This window comes from Liolophura sinensis, chromosome 13 (genome assembly GCF_032854445.1).
Source record: "Liolophura sinensis isolate JHLJ2023 chromosome 13, CUHK_Ljap_v2, whole genome shotgun sequence".
NCBI lineage: Eukaryota > Metazoa > Mollusca > Polyplacophora > Chitonida > Chitonidae > Liolophura > Liolophura sinensis.
In genome coordinates this window covers 23,357,925-23,380,401 of record NC_088307.1, presented here as the reverse complement: position 1 = coordinate 23,380,401, position 22,477 = coordinate 23,357,925, and the positions used below count along the sequence as shown (strand labels likewise).

The 22,477-nt window shown below is 40.0% G+C and overlaps 1 protein-coding gene across 1 annotated transcript in view; it reads right to left on the bottom strand.

Annotated features, from left to right (window-relative positions):
• Nucleotides 1–554: 554 nt before the first annotated feature.
• LOC135480608 (spectrin alpha chain-like) overlaps nucleotides 555–22,477 on the bottom strand; it is a 64,049-nt gene continuing 42,126 nt past the window's right edge. Inside the window, 30 exon segments of the mRNA XM_064760488.1 lie at nucleotides 555–1,721; nucleotides 1,724–1,751; nucleotides 2,041–2,188; nucleotides 2,948–2,976; nucleotides 2,978–3,098; nucleotides 5,871–5,924; nucleotides 6,389–6,490; nucleotides 6,975–7,069; nucleotides 7,513–7,567; nucleotides 8,741–8,758; nucleotides 10,007–10,119; nucleotides 10,832–10,852; nucleotides 10,854–10,892; nucleotides 10,894–11,013; nucleotides 11,643–11,832; nucleotides 12,226–12,362; nucleotides 12,782–12,858; nucleotides 13,327–13,486; nucleotides 13,879–13,977; nucleotides 14,529–14,661; nucleotides 15,198–15,319; nucleotides 15,837–15,957; nucleotides 16,419–16,517; nucleotides 17,044–17,153; nucleotides 17,631–17,735; nucleotides 18,098–18,282; nucleotides 18,701–18,785; nucleotides 19,562–19,724; nucleotides 20,555–20,658; nucleotides 21,288–21,477. Of these exon segments, the coding sequence (XP_064616558.1) occupies nucleotides 1,552–1,721; nucleotides 1,724–1,751; nucleotides 2,041–2,188; nucleotides 2,948–2,976; nucleotides 2,978–3,098; nucleotides 5,871–5,924; nucleotides 6,389–6,490; nucleotides 6,975–7,069; nucleotides 7,513–7,567; nucleotides 8,741–8,758; nucleotides 10,007–10,119; nucleotides 10,832–10,852; nucleotides 10,854–10,892; nucleotides 10,894–11,013; nucleotides 11,643–11,832; nucleotides 12,226–12,362; nucleotides 12,782–12,858; nucleotides 13,327–13,486; nucleotides 13,879–13,977; nucleotides 14,529–14,661; nucleotides 15,198–15,319; nucleotides 15,837–15,957; nucleotides 16,419–16,517; nucleotides 17,044–17,153; nucleotides 17,631–17,735; nucleotides 18,098–18,282; nucleotides 18,701–18,785; nucleotides 19,562–19,724; nucleotides 20,555–20,658; nucleotides 21,288–21,477 (3,193 nt within the window). The 3' untranslated portion in view covers nucleotides 555–1,551.

Here is a 22,477-nt window from a genome sequence, read left to right as displayed (position 1 = left end):
GGCCATAATTAGAACGGCTCATGTAAACGCGAAACGGCAATTGCCACGTCGCGTCGACGGTCTGTCTGTGCTGGTTACACCAACTATGTAAACCAGTTTCCAGCGTAACTTAAATTACGCAGTTACTTAAATGCTCAAGTCGTTGATACTGAACTCCATGCTACTAAACTAACACTCCGGGTGTGACATGTTGTTATATTTATTTTATTGATATTTTACGCCGTACTCAAGAATAATTCACTTATAGGACGGTATCCAGCATCATGGTGGGAGGAAACCGAGACCATCCACATGTTACTGACAGCCCTTCCCACGCACGACAGGAGAGGATGCCAGCATGAGATGGACTTGAACTCAGAGCGACTGGGATTGATGAGAGGTTAATGAGAGGTTGATTAGTTTTTCTGCTGCACTAGCACGCTTAACCTCTAGACCACGGAGGCCCTTTATCTCCTGGAAGGAAATTCGGGTTGAAAAAAAAACAAAAAAACGGAATTTTGCATTACATGAATTGTAACCGCAACAGTTGAATAAACAAAGACTCAAACCACGTAAACAGTAGACGTAAAAGATAAGTTTATTCACTAACGTTGACAAAGCTGACACAGAACAGTCACAAGGGTATGCTATGGAAGCACATTATCACCATAATTCAAAGGCAGGTCTAACGGTATATATAAATGTTTACAGGCAGTGACGTGCATTTGCTATGCAGTATTGGTCCAAGATAGTTCAAAGCTTCAAAAAATGTAAAGCCCAAAGTACGTGTGGTCACTTAAAAATTCAATGAAATTTTGAAAAATCATCAAAGTTTGACATTTCTTCTCTGTGTAAATTCTGTACCCACTCCTGATGAAAGATTAACTTTTTTTCGCGTAAAATATTAAAATTTTTGAAACATGATATTTTTGCCACAATTGGCATAACAAAGTTTTTGTCAAAATCCTCTAATGCAACAACACTTCCCTCGCCATTAAAAAAAGAGAAAATCAAATATAAAAAACATGGAACATATCAATTATGAATTATCACAATTTCCTCCATAAAAAAGCAAAATACCAGTGCATGTAGTTAGCAGAAGAGGTCAGTTATTATGTTCAGACAAAAAGCAGCACTTCTAAATCTACAGATGACTACACTACTTTGAAAGCTGTTAGCCACGAATGACGGACATCTCAAAACGACGAATAACATTGAACAGCTGATACGGAGCTAATGACAGCTGCTATATATCAATGTAGAAAGCTTTTAGATTCTAGAAAGATTTTACTTGTCGGTCAAGGTTAGAATACATGTTTTCAAACAACCGACAAATTCAATTACAGTAGGTCCTTCTTACATATGGGAACTTTACACAACCAATCATTCTTTCACGCTTTAAGATGACAAATATTTCTACTTAGCAACAAGCCATCATCACCTTATATCTTAAGTTGCAGCAACTTCAGCAGTTACGAATTACCCACTGGTCAGTTTCATCATTCGTTATATCTTGTCAACAGTTACAGAATAAGTCTAAAAGTCTACATTACAATACGTGTGTTCGGTTTGCTAGAGCAATCTGGTGTATACATAGATAGCATAGAGTGATAAGCTAAGAGGCTGAAGAGCTCCTATATTATGACAGCTAGTTGATGAACAAGATCGTGTGAAGTCCACGTAATCGTAAGCGTCCACCAAGGTGCGTCCTGTCTTGTCCACATAAGGACGCATCCGCGCATGCAAAAATCGGCCTGTTCCTTTGTAAGATTCTGAAGGAAAATAGAAGCACAAAACGTCAGTATTTGGGGACATTAGCAATAATGGACAGAGAGTTTATAACCTAGTTTTGTTCTCTTTGTGCTACTTTTCTATACAGGTTTATCAAGATAAAACATCATTTGAGCTGATCTTTCTGGACAACTGCGTTTACTGTATAAAGGGCACACCACTCCCCTAATTGTTCTGGACAAACGTTCACACTTTAGGCCAGTGAAAAAGATAATAGAATCTGAATTTAACTTTGGAAATAACACGAGAAAGAAAATTGAGACAACTTACTGCGTATAACTCTTGTTTTGTAATAAAAGGTTTTTCCCCGGACGTGAGGGCCCGGAAGGCCTGTTCCACCTCAGAACTAGACTGGACGTTTTCAGTCTCTCGGCTTATCATGAAGGCCATGTACTCTTGTAGAGACACATATCCATCCCTGTGAAAACAGCAAAACACGGGGATATAATCGGGTCTATGGTCACGCTACCACAAAACGTGAAATGCCGAGATGACAGCAATAGTGTGAAATACACTAAGCAAAATTATCGCAGTAAGAAAGTTGCTGGCTGACATGCCCACATCAGTCAGAGAGGAAGCCAGCATGAGCTGGACTTGAACTCACAGCAACCGCACTGGTGAGAAGCTCTTAAGCTTGCTGGGTCATTACGCTGCACTAGCACGCTAACCGACTGAGCCACTCAGGCGTAATAATTTAATAAGCACGTTCTTAACACAAAGCAAAGACTGAATCATTCAAAAACTTAGCTACATTCCGCGGAGAAATATTCATTTTGTACTTAAGTTTTTGCATGTTTTGCAAAAAAATACGCAGTGAACCAGAAAGTAATCAAAGTCACAATTAGTTCCACAGGTCAACTGATAATTTAAAATATAGTTGTGTTTTTGTACCTTCGTATAAATTTACACATCTGGTTTGTTTTGAGAAATGAATTTTGTCTATTTACATACAAATGTCCTATCAGGTCAAATGAGGCAACTAAAGCATGACGACATTGTCTCCAAAATTAGACTTTTCTAATTTAGAAAAAATCAAGCGGGTGTTTCAAAGATGTTCCTTTTGCTAAAGCCAAATAAATTTCGTGAAATCTAGCCCAATACTTAAGTCAAATTTGCAAGGGCACCTCAAATTTTTAAGCTCAAAAAAATCAAGTGCTCTCCCTTGTCCCCGGCTTACCTGTTGGGATCAACGATATCAAGAATGGATGGCCTGGAACTCTGGGTCAACCTGACCTTCCTCCACCATTGGCAAGTCATAACCCAATGCTCGTAAACACGACTTGAACTCCTGGTGGTCCAGTTTGCCGCTCTTGTCCTTGTCAAAGTGTCTGTCATACAACAAGGTCAACGAGGAATTAAACAGTGTATTTAATTATGTCACACGCAAAAAACCCAGCAAAGTATGTCATTTTCGCCCCATGAAGACAAATAATTTGAACATGTAAATATGACTCAAAGCTCATCTTTGTATCCTCTTTTGTACCTGTCTAGATTTATAGAACTTACATACTCCTCACAGTGAGAGAGCCATCCAAAATACTGGTGAAATTGTGATTTGTCAACAGTTACTTTTCAACGAACGGAAAAAGATAGAATTTATGTTAAAGGAATACTGTCAAGAAAATAAATTATTTGTGCCTCCAAACTGTTTAAAAAGATCATATTGATAGTATTTGGGCCCCTGTAACCACAAACGGCCTGCTTGTAGTCGTTCTGACGCAACCGGCGACGAATACCGCTCGGCTGAATATGCATTTTGTGAATTTCAAAGCGAGGCTGCTGAGCCCGTGACGTCACGGTAAGAAGACTCTGGCTCCATGCGTGCAGAAGTTCTATAATAAAGGCTATAAACACGCGACCAAAAGGCATTTATTTCGACCCAAATTTGCTGTTGTTTGAGAAATTTTTGAAAGGTAGTTATGCCTGTGATCTGTGCAGCTTACGGATGCAACAGTCAGCTTGTCAAGGGAGGTGGAATTTCTTTCTTTGCCTTTCCAAAAGATGCGACCATGAGGAAAGTCTGGCTTCATTATTGCAAGAGGGACTTCGATCTCAAGTACCACCACAAACTGTGCAGTAAGCATTTCTCCAAATGCATGTTTGATCGAGACCCAGAGAAGTTGGCGAGCCTGGGCTATGAAAATGCAGTAGCACGGCTAACAACAGGTGCTGTACCGGACATTCCCCTGTCAATTGAGATATCGAGTCCTTTGTCTGAAGTACCGAAACAACAACAACAACAACAACAATAAAGCCTTCGTGTTCTGTGATGCAATTTATATCTAGCTGCTCTTCGTCAGTCATTTCTATTATCCTTGGCACTTCCTGACAGCAAAGGCATTCTACGTTAGTTGGCATAATATCACAGTTCTCACAATCACACCTGAAAATAAACAGATTTGATATTCAGAGAAGATCATACATATGTTGGTACAGATTCCTTGATACGATGAGAAGCGGATTCAAAGCTTCAGCTGTCGGCGTAACATATTTGCTGTTGTACAAATATGCACCTCGATAAATTTTTACTTACATATTCGGACATTTAGACCAAGTTTACGTGAATCTCAAAAGACTGAATCTTATGATTTAATCGTAATATTTGACATGTGGGTTAACACAGACCTCTGAATCAAGGCATTACCTCAAAGCCGAGGATATTAGGGCACTAACCTGCTTGAGGCACCGGCAGGGACAAAGTGATAAATAACACAGGAAGGGAAAGAAAAGTGACAAACACCGGGCCATAATTTGAGAGCTACGGCTTATAGGCCTAGTAACCAGAAATTACAGTATGCTTATCGTTTTCTGTTTGTGAACTTCAACAAAACCTAGTTTTGCACTTAAAATGCTGTGATTTAAAGGTCTGTATTAACTCCCGTGATATTTTGAAAATGCCATGATACCTGCGACCAATTTATTTGATAGGCTGTTGAAGCCGTACTCAAGAATATTTCATTTCTGCCACGGCGGCCAGCATAAGGCCATATAGTGCCAGCAAATCGGAAAATAGCAAGGAATTAACTGAGATAAAATGTAGTCACCAGGTCAAATTGTCGGTCCGAAAATCTTCTGGTTTCTGACAGCTGTCGACGTGGTCAGACTCGCTGTCGGATGAGTGAGGGGAACGGTTTACTGGGCTGAATTCATGGGTTCCACGCGCTGAATCCGTTCGTATAGGATCATACATGTACGGGTCTATAGGTGGTATACACATTGGAATTTCTAGTATGTCCGTTTCACAGTCTGACATTATTTTATTTTGGTATTTTCGCGCCTAAGATCGTATGTGGTATGTGAAACAGTGTTGTTCAGTATGGGCCCGTTCTTACGGTGACGTCACTGGGATCACGTGACTGGCACCTCATTAACTCCACTCTGGCTGACGGCTCCCTAGCGTGAGAGCCGACTATCGCCGTGGGAAGCGAGTCCAGGGGTAAACAAACATCCAGGTTCGTTATAATGAGGGATTATGAGGTAATTATTAAATAAATACCGATGATCATAAGACCTTGACAGTATTCCTTTAATATACAGAGATTGGAGGAAGGTTGAGGTAGTCAAATTGCAAGAAGGGTTTCAACAACAATGTTTGGTCATTCACTCGTTTTTAAGAGTTCAAACTGAGCCCAGGTCATAACAAAGATAACTCTGCAAATCGTGCAAATCTTCATACTTTCAGGTGTAATTTATCCACTTGAATGTTGTTATCTTATTTCTAAGTGCAGTCTAATACATTTCACACCTTTAGGTCATATTGTATAACAAGTTTATCACTCTGAAGAGCTTGAAATGTCCTTCTTGACCTCTGTACTTACCACCACCAGTAATAAAGCAAGAACATTGTTGCATGTATTCATTTTTTAAATTTAATTGGTGTTTTACGTCGTACCCAAGAATATTTCACTTTTACGACGGCGGCCAGCATTATGGTGGGAGGAAACCGCGCAGAGCCTGGGGGAAACCCATGACCATCCGCAGGCTGCTGGCAGACCTTCCCACGTACGACCGGAGAGGAAGCCAGCATGAGCTGGACTTGAACTCACAGCGACCACATTGGTGAGAGGCGCCTGGGTCACTTGCACGTATTGAGTACTCACTTGAACATCATACTGAACTCCCGGAGGGCATCTTCTGACACGCCACTGCGGTTCCTGTAAGCATAAAAAGTCAGCTCATGACTAAACATAAAGGACTTACTCGCAACTCGAACAAATGTAAAGAGATTAAACAACAGAGATTGAGTCACAAAAAGGAGTATAACTAAGTAAATTTTGAAACCCTGTGACTCACTTTGCAATAGACTGCTGCTCTGGTAGTGAAGAAAAAGTGAACAAAATCTTACAACTGTAAATGAAATGGCTCTGTAGATATAGTGGTAATGCCAGGGAGTTTATGGACAAAGGATGGACAGATAATGACATACTACACTATGGTCTGGAATACTGGTGACTAAAAACTGAAAAGCATCTACATGCCTATGATTTTTAAACGCAGGAGAATGAGTAGAAGTATATGCAAATGTAAGCCATGTTCAGTTTTGAGAATGAAAACTTGTATCAGTATTTTCAACGTCTGCTTTTCAGGCCTACAAAGGCTGACTGTGTCAATGCCTCACCTAGCTTGTATTTGTTGTTCCAGGTTATGCTGCATTCTCATACCAAGCTGGTCTAACTGATCCCACTGCTGGGCCAGACCAACAGTACTGTGCTCTGTGTATCTGAAACACAAACAACAACTACCAGTCAAAATCTGTACACATTTGACGAACTGCTCTGTCTACCTGGAACACAAACAACAACTACCAGTCAAAATCTGTACACATTTGACGAACTGCTCTGTGTACCTGGAACACAAACAACAACTACCAGTCAAAATCTGTACACACTTGACGAACTGCTCTGTGTACCTGGAACACAAACAGCAACTACCAGTTTAAATCTGCACACACTGGACGAATTGCTCTGTGTACCTGGAACACAAACTGTTCTGTTTACCTGTGTCTAGTTTCACAAAGATGTCATACAGGTACCACAATCGCACAAATAGGACAATGGTATGGTAACAGTGATGTACAAAATATCGAACGATAAATGTACAATAAAATAATGCCCTGAAACACAAAGTAGCAGTCTGATTCCATTAAGTGCTAGAACACATTTCCCTTACTCGATGTAACAAGTTAAGTAGAAATGACACTGTACCTGTTGTCGAGGATGAGTCTCTCCTCCATGGCCGCTCCCAAATCCTCAATTTTCTTCAGCTGACCCTTCTGAGCTCGTACCTCCACAGCCTTACGCTAAAACAACAACAACAACGGTTAGTAACTGACGGACTTGGCAGTACAAATTTCTCAATCAAAAAACGAGTGTCCCAGAAATAGACCTATATTTATTTAGTGACTTGATCCGTGTTTAACACCGTACTAAAGAATATTTCACTTATACGACAGCGGCCAGCATTATGGTGGGAGGAAACCGGGCAGAGACCAGGGGTAACCCACACCCATCCTGAGGTTGCCGGCAGGCATCCAACCAGCTACAATCATTCCACATGACTTCTTCTGCAGAGTGTGTACTGCAACCATCTGTTGCTATCATGACTAGCCAACTTTGAAAAAAAAAGCCAATATCATTCAAAGGGTGTACCGCTGGCAAGTTTGTTGCTTTCTAACGAGATTACCTAGTGGACTTTTTTCAGCGAATCCGTGCGTTAGCACACCAATCAATCAGAGTAACATACCTTGGTAGCTTCCAGTTGTTCTTCAAGAGTTCCTGAGCCTTCCATCATGGCAGCGCTGTAAATCAAGGGGAGACAACAAGCATGAGTTACAACTGAAATCATCTTCTTACAATGATGACATGCAAACACACCCATGCTGCCAAATTCGCACGTTCTACACTGGTCTAGAGGAGTCAATTGTACATCTGACTGAAGTAAGTTATGTCTCCAAACTATAGACCAATGTAGCAACAGGAAAATTATCCATTTTTCACTTCGGCTTTGGGCTGGTACATGTTTTCTTGCAGAACATTTGAAGGTTTCCACATAAATATTTCAAACAATTAAATCTATCCATGCAGCAGCAAAATCAATGATTTGCTTTCTTAAAAAAAAAAATATGATAATGCAACAATGCACAGCAACCAATCAGTCCTTTGCCTTCAGCTTCACCTTTTGATTTACCTTCATGTAAGGTTGCATGAATTCAAGGCTGACTTTACAGGTGAAATTTTCAAACTATGTTCTGAAGTTAGCAGATCATGTTGAGATTAAGAACAGAAAGCCATTTTATACCATAGATGGACGTGGAGGTTCTGAACACTTCAAATTATCATATGCTACGATGTTAGTTCTAATAGTGGACATTTTGTTAGTAACAATTACGTACAACAGTTGCTAAACCTTGTGTTATCTGCGACTTGTCATTTTAGCCTGACACGTCGCAGAACCAGGAAAGAGAATCTTTTCCATCAAAATCAGCTGACCTCCATTAATTCATTGATTTTTTTTTTGATCATTTTGGAAAAAGATAAGGCACTCTGAAAATCCTAATTTAACCTAAAATGAGCTGAAAAGTCTCAGTACTCACTGAAAGAATTTCTCATGCATTACACTTTATCTAAATTCAAACCACGGCATGTTCACAGGCACGGTGTTATGCCCCCTCTGATCATACTTTAAAGCCCAGCCACTATTTAGCTCCGTTTCTGGCTGCTGACACCGTATAACAAGCTTATGCTAGTGAGCCAGCACCGTTCTCGCAACAGTTCCTTTATCGCCAAATTTTCATGCAACTTCAAATCACAGTTTTGGGGAATACTTTTCCATACTTATTCCTAATTCCTTTCCAGCCAGCAAACCTGTCATTTTACCGCTTTATATTCAGTTTCAACAGTCTTCTGATTTCAAAACGGTCTAACAAAAAGAACTGATTGCACACAACATGCTAAGAGTGAATGGTCTTAACCCGTCCAACATCCACAGCCTGTGCGATCACCCATACCAAAAGACGGAGAGAAGGGAACACCCGAAAAGGACATAAAATACAAAAATAAATATACAAATATCCAAAGACAGTCGAATTTAAGCAATACTTGGAAAATTTTGTATGACTTGACAAACTGTACAGAAATTGGCAAGAATGAAGAAATTTATCAACTTATTGCAAAACATCACTGGACCACAAGAAGGCGATATAAATATACAGTTATATGATATAAAAAAAAAAGAGTACACAACTACTATAGAAACTGATTGATCCACTTATTGCCGTCCAAGAGACAAAGAGATAGAAACAGCCTTATGTAAGAGTGTTGCATTTAAAGTTACAAAGATGTTCAGTAATAAAGAAACAAAAAAGATTTTTACCAAGGAATTTGGATCAGTTATTGAAGATTAAATGTTAGAAACAAAATATGCTCAAACTTTTCACTCTCAAAACCAAAATGGGAATACAAATCCACACAAAGAAAAAATACTGGTCAAATTTGAAGCACAACCAGGATTTAGCCCGCCAAACAAAAACGAGAGTTTAGTTATTCACCAAACAATTTACTACTCAAGGTAGATTAAAATGGTTAATGCCAACTCACTATGGAACCCAAAAAACACCAAGCAAAAATGAGTTCAGTTCTACATTAAACACTTCCGGAAAAACTATGCTTGAACACTGCATGCCTGGCAACTCAAATCTTATTCACAGATTTTAATACAAAAAGGCCTAGATAGTGTAAAAACAATGTCTTCCGGGAATGAATAGAGAAAATTAGCATATGCAAATTTACACCGTCACTCTGAACAAATGGAACACAAATACACAGATGCCCCAAAAATATGAGAGACAATAATGTATATCGTAAGGGAAAGGCAAGTTACCCAACATTAGTTCACACTGCGCTCCATGCTACTAAACTCACACTACGGCTGTGTCAAATTGTTAAAGTATTATGCCAGAGCACACAAGGGTACAATACTGGCACTCTCTTCGAAAAAAAAAAATATAAAAAAAGTTTAAATAAAAAAAATAATAATTCAATTGCCAAGACGACTCACAATCCATTCCATGTCAAACTCCAAAATCTCTTTTATCACACAATGCCGGTATTAGTACACATCGTAGGTTATGCAATTATGGACACACGTATAAAAGATTAGGTAATTATTCACACATGTCACACAGATAAGCCTGAAGCTGATTGGTCAGTGGCATTGTGGGTAGCACAAATGAACATACCGTGTCTCGGTTAGCCAGGAGTGGAAAGCATTGGCGGCCTGAGCGAACTGTTTCCTCAGCTGGTCATTCTCTTCCTGTCTCTGCTGTTCTCTGGCCAGATCACCATCACGTTCCTGACAAGTGGAAATACAGGTTTTACATTTCAGTGAGACGACACCAATTTTACCTTGTTTTACAGGCAAGCCGATAGTAAAACTATTGAAGTAAATGGAATGAAAATGAAACTGAACATTCACCTTTCTATTTTGTCCGAATGTGATATTTTCATGATTTTAGTGTTTTTCAAGGATTTTCGATCATATAAATATTTCTTCAACAAGAAAAAATTGTTGGGATAGTCCATATTTCCCACGACTGATGAATTTTAAGTTTTATTATTATTCAAAACTAGAAAATTAATTTATTCTGCCCATAAAACAGTTTAATTTGGTATGGCTTAAAGTGTTTATGAATTTCAAATCCCAAGCTCTGTCTCGTTTATCATGTGATGTTACACATCATCAGAAAATTTTAGGCGAATCATGCCACACGTCATGACAAAATTGACCATCAAATTTTGGATGTTTCCAGAATTCATCTAGAGCTAGGAGGGACCTTCATCTAGAGCTGGGAGGGACCTTCATCTAGAGCTGGGAGGAACCTTCATCCAGAGCTGGGAGGGGCCTTCATCTAGAAAGGACCTTGGTCTACTGTTGGAGCATGATCTAGGGATGGGACCTTTGTTCACAGCAGTCACCTTCACAGAGCTGGGACTATGCCAAAAGTATCTAAAGTTTGGTACATAAAACTAGAAGTGTTGCAGGTATGTTTTAGCAGGTCACTAACCTTGATGATCTTCTGTAGGTTTCCTCCACGTTTCCTCCAGGGCCTCCATGGTGAACCAGGTTGTAAGGGTTCGGACCCACATTAAAGCTCTTGATCTGCTTATCCAGGGCAGCAAGCTGGTTAAAGTCGGCCTGTGCTGCGCTAAGCGAGGCCTTGAACTGGTCATGTGCCTCCCGCAGAGCCTGCACAAATGTGAAACAGAGATTTTAGAGGGTAAGTAACAGGGGATTAGCTGTCAACCTATCTGACAGCAAAGTCGAAAATACCAGATTCTGATTGATTCATCCACTTTATAGGGCCACTTGAGAGCTTTCTTGTGAAGTATCAGGAAGACTTACGTGTTGAGGATATAGGGAAAAAATAAAATTTGGCCAATACTGTTAAAACAAAATGGTGCCAAAAAAAAAAGGTTCAAACTTTTGATAGCCCCCTAACAAGCAATAAAAAGTTCCTGCCACAGCAAAAACATCTTTAGTGTCATGCAGCATAAGTTGAAATCATACATTGCACAGACAAATTTATATGGCTTCACCCAGCATTTGTGAATCATTTATTTTCGATTTCTCCCTCCCTAATCTACCAAAGACAAGTACCATCTTTCACTTGTGCCGCATCAACCCCTCACCTCTCATCCCTAAAAAGCCCCCCGTTTTACTTTGAAGGTTGCTTTTTCTCTTTTCCACCTTGTGAACTGTAATTCTGGTGACTACATTCCATTCTTAAAAGTGCCTGTATATTTATAAATTGCTTCTGAAATTATCCCTATCCAATTACAGGTACCTGAGTTTGACCTCATGCAGAGTTATCTGACCTTGATTTCTTCCACAGAGTTGCACCTGACCGGGTCTGTCAGATCTTCCTCAGCATTCTCAAACCAGCTGTTGAATGCAGACGCTTTCTTGGCGAAGGTGAGATACAGGTCCTCGATTTGACGGTACTGCTCTTGTAACTTGAGCAGGCGCTGTTTGCGTGCCTCCGAGTCGCCTAACAGTCGTTGCCATCTGAAAAAAAAAACAAAAAACAATATTTATTTATTTATTCATCTGATCAGTGTTCACGCTGTACTCAAGAATTTCAACCAATCTTTGACAAGTACTGGACAAACCTCCTGCCTAGAACACTCAAGACTATTCCACTCATACAACGGCAACCAACATTATGGTAGGAGGAAAGCGTAAAGTGCACCTGGGAAATAGCACAATCGTCTGCAGGTTGTTTGCAGACTTTCCCCACGTATGGCTTGAGCATTTACTTTGTAAAAAGAGGATACTTTTCTAATAACAGCTATATTATAGATAAAGTAAACAATTTAACAAAGAGTACAGAAAACTGCCCTATAACCCACAGCTAGAATGAAGTGTCCGAGAAACACTGCATTTTCTGTGTGTGCTCACCTGGCGACTACATCCTGGTAACGCTTCTCGATGGCCGGGGTTTGGGCATGCTTAGCGGCCACAAGCTGGTCTTTCAGGGCTGTGATGGTCTGAATACCCTCCTTCTCAAAAGCCTGAAGACCCGCATCAAAGGTCTCCTGAAGAAAGCACGTGAAAAAATGATTTAGCTCAAAATGTCTAACAGCAAGTTTGATTCTACTTTATTATTATCATTTAGCAGTGGTTCTTTCAACACCCTTTCTTCAAAAGGAACTGCATTTTACAGACTGGCTAAGAGTTAAGTACTGATCAGAGGTGTTATATTGATCAGAGGTATTATAGTTTAAGCTCTGCTGTGGCAACGGTCTATCAATATTATTACATTTCAGACGTCCTTACATCCGATATTTCCCGCACAAAAGATTGTGTTTGAGAAGATGTTGGATTACACTGGATTATTTACTTCGTTGTTCAGTCCTTGGACTACCAAAAATACACAAACTCAAAACATGGAGGTCTGTGAAAAATTTAATGAATGTCAATGATGGAAACAATGAAAACAATGAAAGCAGCGTACCTGTTTGGTGAGAAGTGTCTGGACTGAGGACAGGTCTCTACCGTAGTCATCTGACCTCACCTGGGTCTCCTTGTCAGCTGTAAATAGGGAGACAGGCAGGTATAGAATTCTTTCATCTACTCAGGATAGACTACTGTTAAGCTTTGTGTGCACAAGTAGGTCACAGTCTCGTTTTGATCCTGATAGGGATTTCTCTATTTGTTACATGAGTATGACCTAGGGTAAACTCCCAAATGCAGGGACGTGTATTCAGAAATAATGTAAGAAGTACTTTCAAAGTCACAAAATGAAATGAAAGTCATATTCATAACTTTTCGACCCCTTTTACCCTTAAAGGCTTCCCTGATGGCCATTTCCCAAGTCAATAACAGGTTAGCTGTTCAGCTTGGGTTTATCTATAGATATCAAATAGCAATCACTTCACCCCCTCCCCCCACCAACCACTTGTTGTATGAAGTGTCGACATCTCTTTTTTTTTTTGGAGAAACACTGTACCAGATGGACTAAATCAACATTTAGAATCTATATCTTAACGGCAATCTTACCGATCCAGCTCTCCACTACATCTGTCTTCCACATGAACTGAAGGAAGGCGGAGTTATCCACCAGGGCAGCTTTACGACGGTCCGCGGCTGCCTCCAGCTCTCCCATCTTACTCCTGAGGCTATTACAGCGCTCGCGGATATTGTCAGCGTTAAAGTTACCCTGAAAGTATTCAATTAATGATAAAATCTTAATACACAACTACATGTATGTTGATTTCTTTTAACTGAAAATGAACTGAAAAATTATGCAACCATTAACTAAAGATTTTTTTTACTTATTTTCTCTATATCAAAGCTATTTAATTAAAATAAACTTTATTTTAAAAAAATCAAGCCTGTTCACAGAAGGACAAGATACTCTCCCAAATAACCTAATTCAACCTAAAGAACAGGAAAAACAATATATGAGACCACTGATGGTATTTCAGCAAAGAATTATAGTGCCTCAATCCAAACAAAATTTCAAATCTGCTGCAGTGCTCTCAAGATCTGCCTTAAAATTTCACAAACACAAAAATTTTGAAACCCTGAACTCAGTCGTTGTCGAGTTACCTCTTCAATCAGCTTCTCTCCTTCCTTCTGGATCTCGTTAGAGCGATCTTTGTGCACACGGAAGTCTGTCTCGAAAGCTTCGTGTTTCTTCAATAAGCCCTAAAATAGAGAAAAGTGTGAGAACTAGAATAATTACAGGTGTATCCATGGTATGATTGTGTAACTGTATAAAGCTTCAGCGTATAAAACAATAACAAAATCCTCCAGTACTACTGAGAGAAAAAAAATGATCCAAACAAGACACAAGGTTACACGTATTACATATATTGAGAATAATAAGGAATGTATGAATAAGGAATGTATGAATGAGTTGTACTTTTCTTTCCTATTGTGTTAGTAGTATGTGAGACTACTAATAGTATATAATAATAGTAATATGCGAGATAGATGCATACGAAGACGACTACTTTATATCAGAAAGCAAGGGGATCGACACAAAAGTAGAAATGTTCAAATGAAGAATGTTTAAGTGTTTTTCAAATGACACATTTTGCTTGATCGTGAATGACTCATTCACCTCATAGGGAAATTTTTCAGTGAAGTTTCAATAATTTTGAATTTACAAAACTTAGGTGTTAACATCAAAAGTATCGTTTTCAGGCCTTTCTTTACTTTTGAATGTGCATTTTGCGCACAGATATCAAACCCACCTGCACGGCAGCCATGGTATCCCCGAAGTCGTCACCAGACAACAGATGTTGTTTCTCTGAAATCCATGCCTCTTCCTCGTCAATGTTGGCCGTGAACTGTTGGTAAGACAGCGACTCGTCCAATCTCTGGCCCCTGCAACAGCAACAACCAATCACGTTCAAACCTGACATTTTCAATGCTTTTACCCTCAACATGTCTATATTTACTTATTTATTTGAATGTTGTTTAACTTAATCGTAATCACTAATTTATGACTGCAATCAGCGATACAGGTGGAAAAACTAAAATGCCCAGGTACACCAACGTTTGGCAGTTTTCTGACAATTCCAGGTATGACGTATAGATAAACATATCATATTGGTTGGAAACAAGTGGTCTATATTAGCAAAAGAGGGCCCACTGACTACTCATGGTCACCCACAAACAGTGAGAGAGAGAATTTATATGGTTATAAAACCACATAGCAATGCTGAACAAAGTCGCTTTGTCGGATTATTCAGATGTCAACCATTCTAGACACAATTTTTATCCTTTAAAATACTAACTTTTACAGATTATATTTATCCACCTGAGAAATAAAACAATAAAAAGACAAAAGCAGTCATGAGACTTACTTACTTCAAGATTTATTTCAGGACCAATCAAAAAGAACATGTTTCATCACATACCTCTGGGCAGCCAATCGTTTCAGCTCCTCCCAGCTCTGATCCAACTGGTCCAGCCTGTTCTTGATGTCATCATTGCCAATATCTGATTGGTTGATCAGCTGCTGGCCCATGTCATGGACAGACTATGGAATAAAAAAACGATACATTCACATTAAAGATTGCGAATGTCCATTATATTACTATCCTGGACACAGGCACCACTATTAATGATATGGTCAAACACAATAACAAGCCCGCATAAAGGCTGCTGGACACCGACATTGTTCAGTACAAAAACCGGTCGATCTCTGCCTCAAGTTTGTGGACACCGGTCATACCGTCGGCATAGAAATTCAGAGGTCAATAGAAGAAGAGAAGATATCCAGTTGTGTAAATATCTCTATCTACTCCTGATCACGCTTTAGCGAGCTTGTTTCAATAAAACATTATTCAACTGTCAGCAGTGCTGACATTTCCTAGTACAACATTTGCACTCATGTTGGCATATTTCTAAAAAAACACAGTGGCACAAATACGACACAGGATCGGATGTTTTAAACAGTTCAATAAACGAACAAAAGGGACTGACTTGTGTGAAATAACGCTTTGCCGTCGTCCGTTAGATAATCCTAAACTAAGCCACCAATGTCTCTCACTCACCTGAATGGTTGGTTCATGGCTGGTTAGCTCTGCCTCCAGACGTTTGTGCTTCTTCTTTAGATTCTGCACTCCTGTCAGATCTTTGCCGTAGTCATCAGAGCTCACCAACAGCTTCTTCTCCCTGAAAGTACGCCACACATTTATTTTATTTAAGTTGAGTAACACACAGGAGTGAAAACAAAAGTTTTTGGAACCTCAAAATACAGACATCATGCCACAGAGAAAAAATGACAATTTAGCACTGGTGCAAGAAATCCCCAGGATATTCTCATTTCAAACTCTGAAAGTCAAGCAGTTCTTCACACAGAATGTTGACATGAACAACAAAAGATACCAAAAAAGGGGGACAGCTCGCTGTACATTTTAAAGTGATGTTATTCATTCTGAATATACTTTTACTCTGATGGCAGAAGCAAAAGGGGAACAAAAACTTTTATAACTCTAAGTGAAGCGGATCTGCCCACATTGTGATAAAATCAAGGACGGACGGACGGACGTACAGCTTGTTGGAAAACGCCACATCATAAATCAAGCAGTAACATGGGTGTGTAATGAAGATGAGAAAAAGTGTAAGTATCTCACTTGATCCAGGCCTCTTCATCATCGATATCCCTGAAGAACTGGTGCATGGTGTTAGCCTCGTTCAGCCGTCCTCTGCGGTGAGCAGCTAGGACCTTCACCCTGCAAAACACAACACACCATTTAGACAACGAAACACACAGGGGTCAATATTAAGTATAAAATGTAAGTGCTATTTTAAATATTAGCATCATATGTATCATTTTAAGGCTTTTAGGTGCCTCTGGAAGTGCATTTTTACATACTAAACTTAGGGTGAAACACATTACTGGTATCTGAAGTAGGATGATTTTCTGTTCCATGAGGTACATGATTTGCCTCCCTTTGTAGAAGGTTGGTGACTATCCCCTTGCCCCCTCCCAACCGCCATATGCCAAGTCCTGTTTCCTAACCTCTACGTTTATATCAAACCTATCATTTTAAGGCTTTTATGTGTGCCTCTGGAAGTACATTTTTACACACTAAACTTCACATGATATACAGAGCTTGTATTTGAAGTAGGTAGAGGGATTTTCTGTTAAATGAGGTACAAGATTTTCCTCCCTTTGTAGAAGGCTAGTGACCCCCCAGCAGCCCACCCCCATAAGCCAAGTCCAGTTTGCTGAGCCCAATGTTTTTGTATCCTTACTTCTCGTATCTCTCGTTGATGGTGCGCTTCTTCTCGCGGATACTCTCGCTGTCAAAGACGCCAGCCTCTATGAACTGATCGGCCTGGATGTCCAGATCCTTGATACGATCCTGTACAAGATCGACAAAACAACTTTAAATTAAATCAGTGACGACCGCAGAAGTAAGATGACTATCACTGAAGTAATTGACACTCACTAAAGTAACTGACACTCAGTGAAGTAACTGACACTCAGTGAAGTAACTGACACTCAGTGAAGTAACTGACACTCATAGAAGTAACTGACAATCACTGAAGTAAATGACTCATACAAGTAACTGACATTCACTGAATTAGCTGACAAGTAAGCTAAAAAGTTAGACTTTCTAGAGAAAAATGAAAGGATTATGCATATTTGCTTCAAGATTTGAAAAAAACCAAAAAATCTAACTTTGATATATACATCTCAAGAAATTAACTTGAGTTAATTAACTCTTCTTAATTTACTGATTACTGCTTCAAACCAGACGGTGCAATGTGGAAGACAAACTTCCTGACCTAAACCTGTAGCCTCTGTGCTTTAAACTGACAGTAACATAATGACAAACCTCATGAGCAGCAATATCAGCCTCCAGCAGCTGGTGTTTCTTCAGTATGTTCTGGACAGTTGCCAAGTCCTTCCCATAATCCTCGGACGCCAGCATCTGTTCAACCTGTTAAACCAATCAAGGATAGCAAACATAAGCAAAACATTTAGTTTAGAAGGTTGATCCAATTTATTTATTTATTTATTTATATGATTGGTGTTTTACTGTACTCAAGAATGGTCTATTTCACTTGACATTTCTAGACAGCTGCCAGCATTATGGTGTGAGGAAATCAGGCAAAGCCTGGGGAAACCTATGACCATCCGCATCCGGTTGCTGACAGACCTTTCCACATAAACCGGATGGGATCACAGTAAACAAAAGCCTGAGTAAACATGATGTACAATGTAAAGGGTCAGCTAGAACAGTACCTCCATTTGTCCAGGTTATTCCTACCCTTCCTTTTCTACACCTGTGTCCTAACTTACCTCGCCCAGCCAGAACTCAATGTCCTTCACCCCGGCATTGTAGGTCTGCTGCCGATTGGCCTCTTTCAGCTTCTCACTCTTCTCTGCGGACTTGGCCACCAGAGTTTCCCACTGCTCAGCCAGATTGGCTAGCCTCGCCTGGACGGCATCCTCTGATCCACCACACTGACTCTTCTCTATCAGGTCTGGCAAAGACATAACAGCAGAATTTAGCAAACTGAATCAAACCTTCCACCACTGAGATTAGTCTGGCTGACTGATTGATTGATGTTTAGCACCAGAACTTTAACTCTTTTTGAATTTGGATATCAAATTAAAAGTTTTTTTTTTTTGAATAACTTCGAGTGAAGCAAGTAATTAAAGTCTAATCCGATCAACTCAAAATGAACATTTTAATATGTATATATATACCCTTGGGTTCTTACAAAGTTCTTTTCACATTTTTCTCACAGCTTATGGTTCAAATGCCTTCCGCAGATACAGCATATAGCACCACTACACAGTCTTTTTTTCCCCCTTGAATTCTAGCGTTGACTTTCACTACATAAAAGGTTCTTTAGTATCATTTCCATATCTTGTGTTTATCATACAGAAATCACTTACTGTTGCCTGTAGAGAGGAGATGTTGCAGTCTGTCAGCATTGGCTGCGAGTTCTGCCTCAAATGCTTGGTGCTTCTGGTGCTTGCTCTGTGCAAAGGGAGAGAGAGAAACGGAACAGGTGAGATAAGTGATTAGACCAAAACTGGGATGGAGATGAAGAAATCCCCGCACACACTGTCAATGTGAGGGAAAGAAACCGGGCAGAGCATGGGGAAAACCCACGACCATTCGCAGGTAGCTGACACACCTTCCCACATATGACCGAAGAGGAAGACAGCATGAACTGGATTTGAAATCATAGCGACCTAACTTCAATATTTACTTCCGCACCTTGCAGTACATGTTAGTGTTCTATGGCACTTTGTGCCAATTAACCCAACCCAGTGATAATCCTGTAGTACTATCAGTAGCTCTTCAGTTTATCTCTTATCACAGCTCTCATAATTTTTAGCACTTCTAATCTAAATCCGAAGTTTCTTCCGAAAAAAAATGGAGGGAAAATCTCATGCCTATACACAACAGTTTTCAAGTTACATCAATGGCGTAGCCTCATCACAGCATGGTACCGCTACTTGCTTGCCTTCTAACAGGGCAGTGATATTCACTTTCCCCATTTTTTTGAGTGGTATTAATATTTCACAATCTAAGGCACATACATTGATTTATAAGCCCCTAAACATTCAAAACTTTACTAATCTGTCATAAATTATCATCTCAAAGAGCTTTCTAAAATTTTGGACAAAGTAAACTTGGATGGTCAACTCAAAGTAAGTAGAATTTTATGCTGTGTGCTATTCCATCTATGTAACAGTGACGTTTTGCCGATAATCCACTAAACGTCACAAATATTTCCCCGAGATTACCGTGATGTTGGCCTGATCCCTGTAGCTCTCATCCTGGGCGATTTGTATCTTCTCCATAAGCCACGTCTCCATGTCATCAGCGTCGCGGGAAAACGCCTGCAGCGTCTGCGCCTCACCCAGCTTGGACCGGTTGTCAATCAGAGCCTCCTTCAGCTGGGACCACCTGGTAACAGACAACAGGGGTGAAGAAAGGGTGAAGTATTTATTGATTAGTGTTTTAGGTGCAGTCATGTTTAACAGACAACAGAGGTGAAGAGAATCATGGAAATTTGTATTGATTTGATTAGTGTTTTCGCTGCAGTTAAGTTAACAGACAACAAGGTTGAAGAGTGCCCTGTAAATTGTATTTATTGATTTGATAAGTGTTTTAGGTGCAGTCATATTTAATAGACATCAGGGGTGAAGAGAATCATGGAAATTGATACTGGCTGATTTGATTACTGTTTCACACAACAGTGTCTGACAGCAGTCAATGTTTAAATGTGAATCAAATCTTCAGTCAAGAGTCAGGAGAAAGTAACTCATCACCGGTCACCGGACAAAGCTAAACTAAAATGATGTAAAGGGATCAAAAACTGAAAAGAGACTGTCATGGTAGTCTACAATTCGTAATTTTGTGAATTATAAATTTAGTTTGTATGGTTTTCATTTTGAGATCTATTTCTTCTTCCTTCTCACTCGGACTGAGCATTTATATGCAGCCTGAATCAACACTTTCGGTAGTTTTTAGCTGTGGCCATTCTGAAATTGCTCTTTCTGTCTGTTGGTTGGATGATCAAAGTTTACACATCCTGTCTTTTAAAAGTGACGTTCTTTTAATGAGTGGTATTCGTGCACGACTGTATGATCAGCGATACGACTTTTTGCCAGATGTTGTAGCAGTTGAAAAATCTGAGCTTTGCCAAATCTCCAGGTGTCTTTGAGCAGGGAACAGGGAACATTTGATAGTATGGTAGTTATCTGTTGCTGTAGTTGTGAACAGCGAAGCCTTACCTGTCAAGCACCTGGTCTCTCTTCTCAGCAATGGCCGGACCATCGTAGTGGTCTCCCTGGATCAGCTGATCAGCGAAAGTCTGCAGAGCTTGGATCTTCTCTTGCTATAACATGCATTAAGTTATCCACTCATATAGTTGATCGATCATCAAGATATACAGCTTGAACTACATTTAATGATTGATCAACCTATCTATCAATCTTTTTCACTGGGGAATTATGCTGTGCTCAGGAATATATTGATTTATTTATTTGATTGTCCTTTTGCGCTGTACTCAAAATATATCACTTAAATGACAACAACCAGAATTAAGGTGGGAGGAAACCGGCCAGAACCTGGGAGGGACCATTCTCAGATTGATGGCAGACCTTCCCAGTTACAGAGGAAGACAGTGACCGCACTCAGGAATACAAGGTGGACAATGGACTGACTGGGCATAGATGTTACATTAGTCACTTTTAACAATGGAGGAATCCGATTTGCCCGGGGTAAACCACCGGTCTTTGGCAAGATAGTGACAAACTTTTCCATCTGTGAAATACAGATGTGCACACTATATAATTGAAGGGCAAGTGGTACACTAACGACCGATAGGCTGAGCAAACGCCCAGACAAGCCTCATTGACCGCTTGAGGCCCGACAAACACAGGTGATGGGAAATTGTGCAAAGTGCTTGTCCAAGGTTGGGTCTGAACTTGTATCTTCTTATGTAGACAGTGTTAAGTCTCTCACCTGCGAGTTGATGGCTCTGTCAAAATCCTCGTGTTTCTTGATGAGGGTCTCCACGTTGTCACCGTCCACACTGTCCCCGGCCAGGAAGGCTTCGCGGGAGGCCATCCACGACTCGGCCTGCTCGCAGTCACGGTAGAACAGCTGTAACTCCAGACATTGGTCCAGCTTCATGCGTCGATCAATCCACGCCCTGTCAGCACAGAGTGGAGGGATGAGAAGATGTGTAAGCTTTGCAAAAACCATGCAACTCCTACATGTATGTATTATCAATCCTGAAGTTTACACATACTGTCAATCTTCAACCTCAACTTTTTTTGGTGTAAACAATTTATGTACACATTTACTACGAATATGAAACCAAAAATGATTTGTTTGAGTCACTAAAGATGCAAGCTTCATAAAACCATACAGATTATTTCTCTACACTCCGTAGTTCTCAGAATGTTTCACAAATATTTGTTGCGCAGGTGATTGAAAAGGCTGAAGAATTAGGGTAGGTTATTACTAGATGGAAAAATGAAATTGCACAATGAAATTGTTGTATATTTTGATCCTCAACATTTTCTGGATTACTAGAATTTTAATATAGTGTAGCCTCGCTATGGCGTGCCTTTTTGGGGACAGGTTCCTGAGTGTTATAGGCTACCGCGCACTATAATGAAACGACCTTGGGATCCAGTATGTACGGCTACAGTACATAGGGTTACAGTCTATCTTACAGATCACGATGTACAGTACATAGGGTTACAGTCTATCCTACAGATCACGATGTACAGTACAGAGGGTTACAGTCTATCTTACAGATCACGATTTTGACACCGAACGAATTTTTATCGATGCAAAATGTGTCTTGTCAAATGCTTTCTCATTATTAGTTTACAATAATCGCACGAGATTTTTTGTTACCAATTGATTCAACTAGCATTCCATAGTACACGAGTTTTCACGTACGGCACACAAGTATCTCAGCCACCTTCTGCGAGTCAAATCTCACTCCCTGCAGTTTCAAACCTCGCTTTATAGCCATTCAATAAACTGGTTAACTTATCAGCATTTACTGAAAGTGCACAAACATTAATCCCTTAATGAGGTATGCCTGTCATTGTGAATAAAATGTGTTCTGCATTGCTGACGAAGCCACACACACACGCATAAGTATTGTTGCAACAACAACGTCACACGTGTTTGGA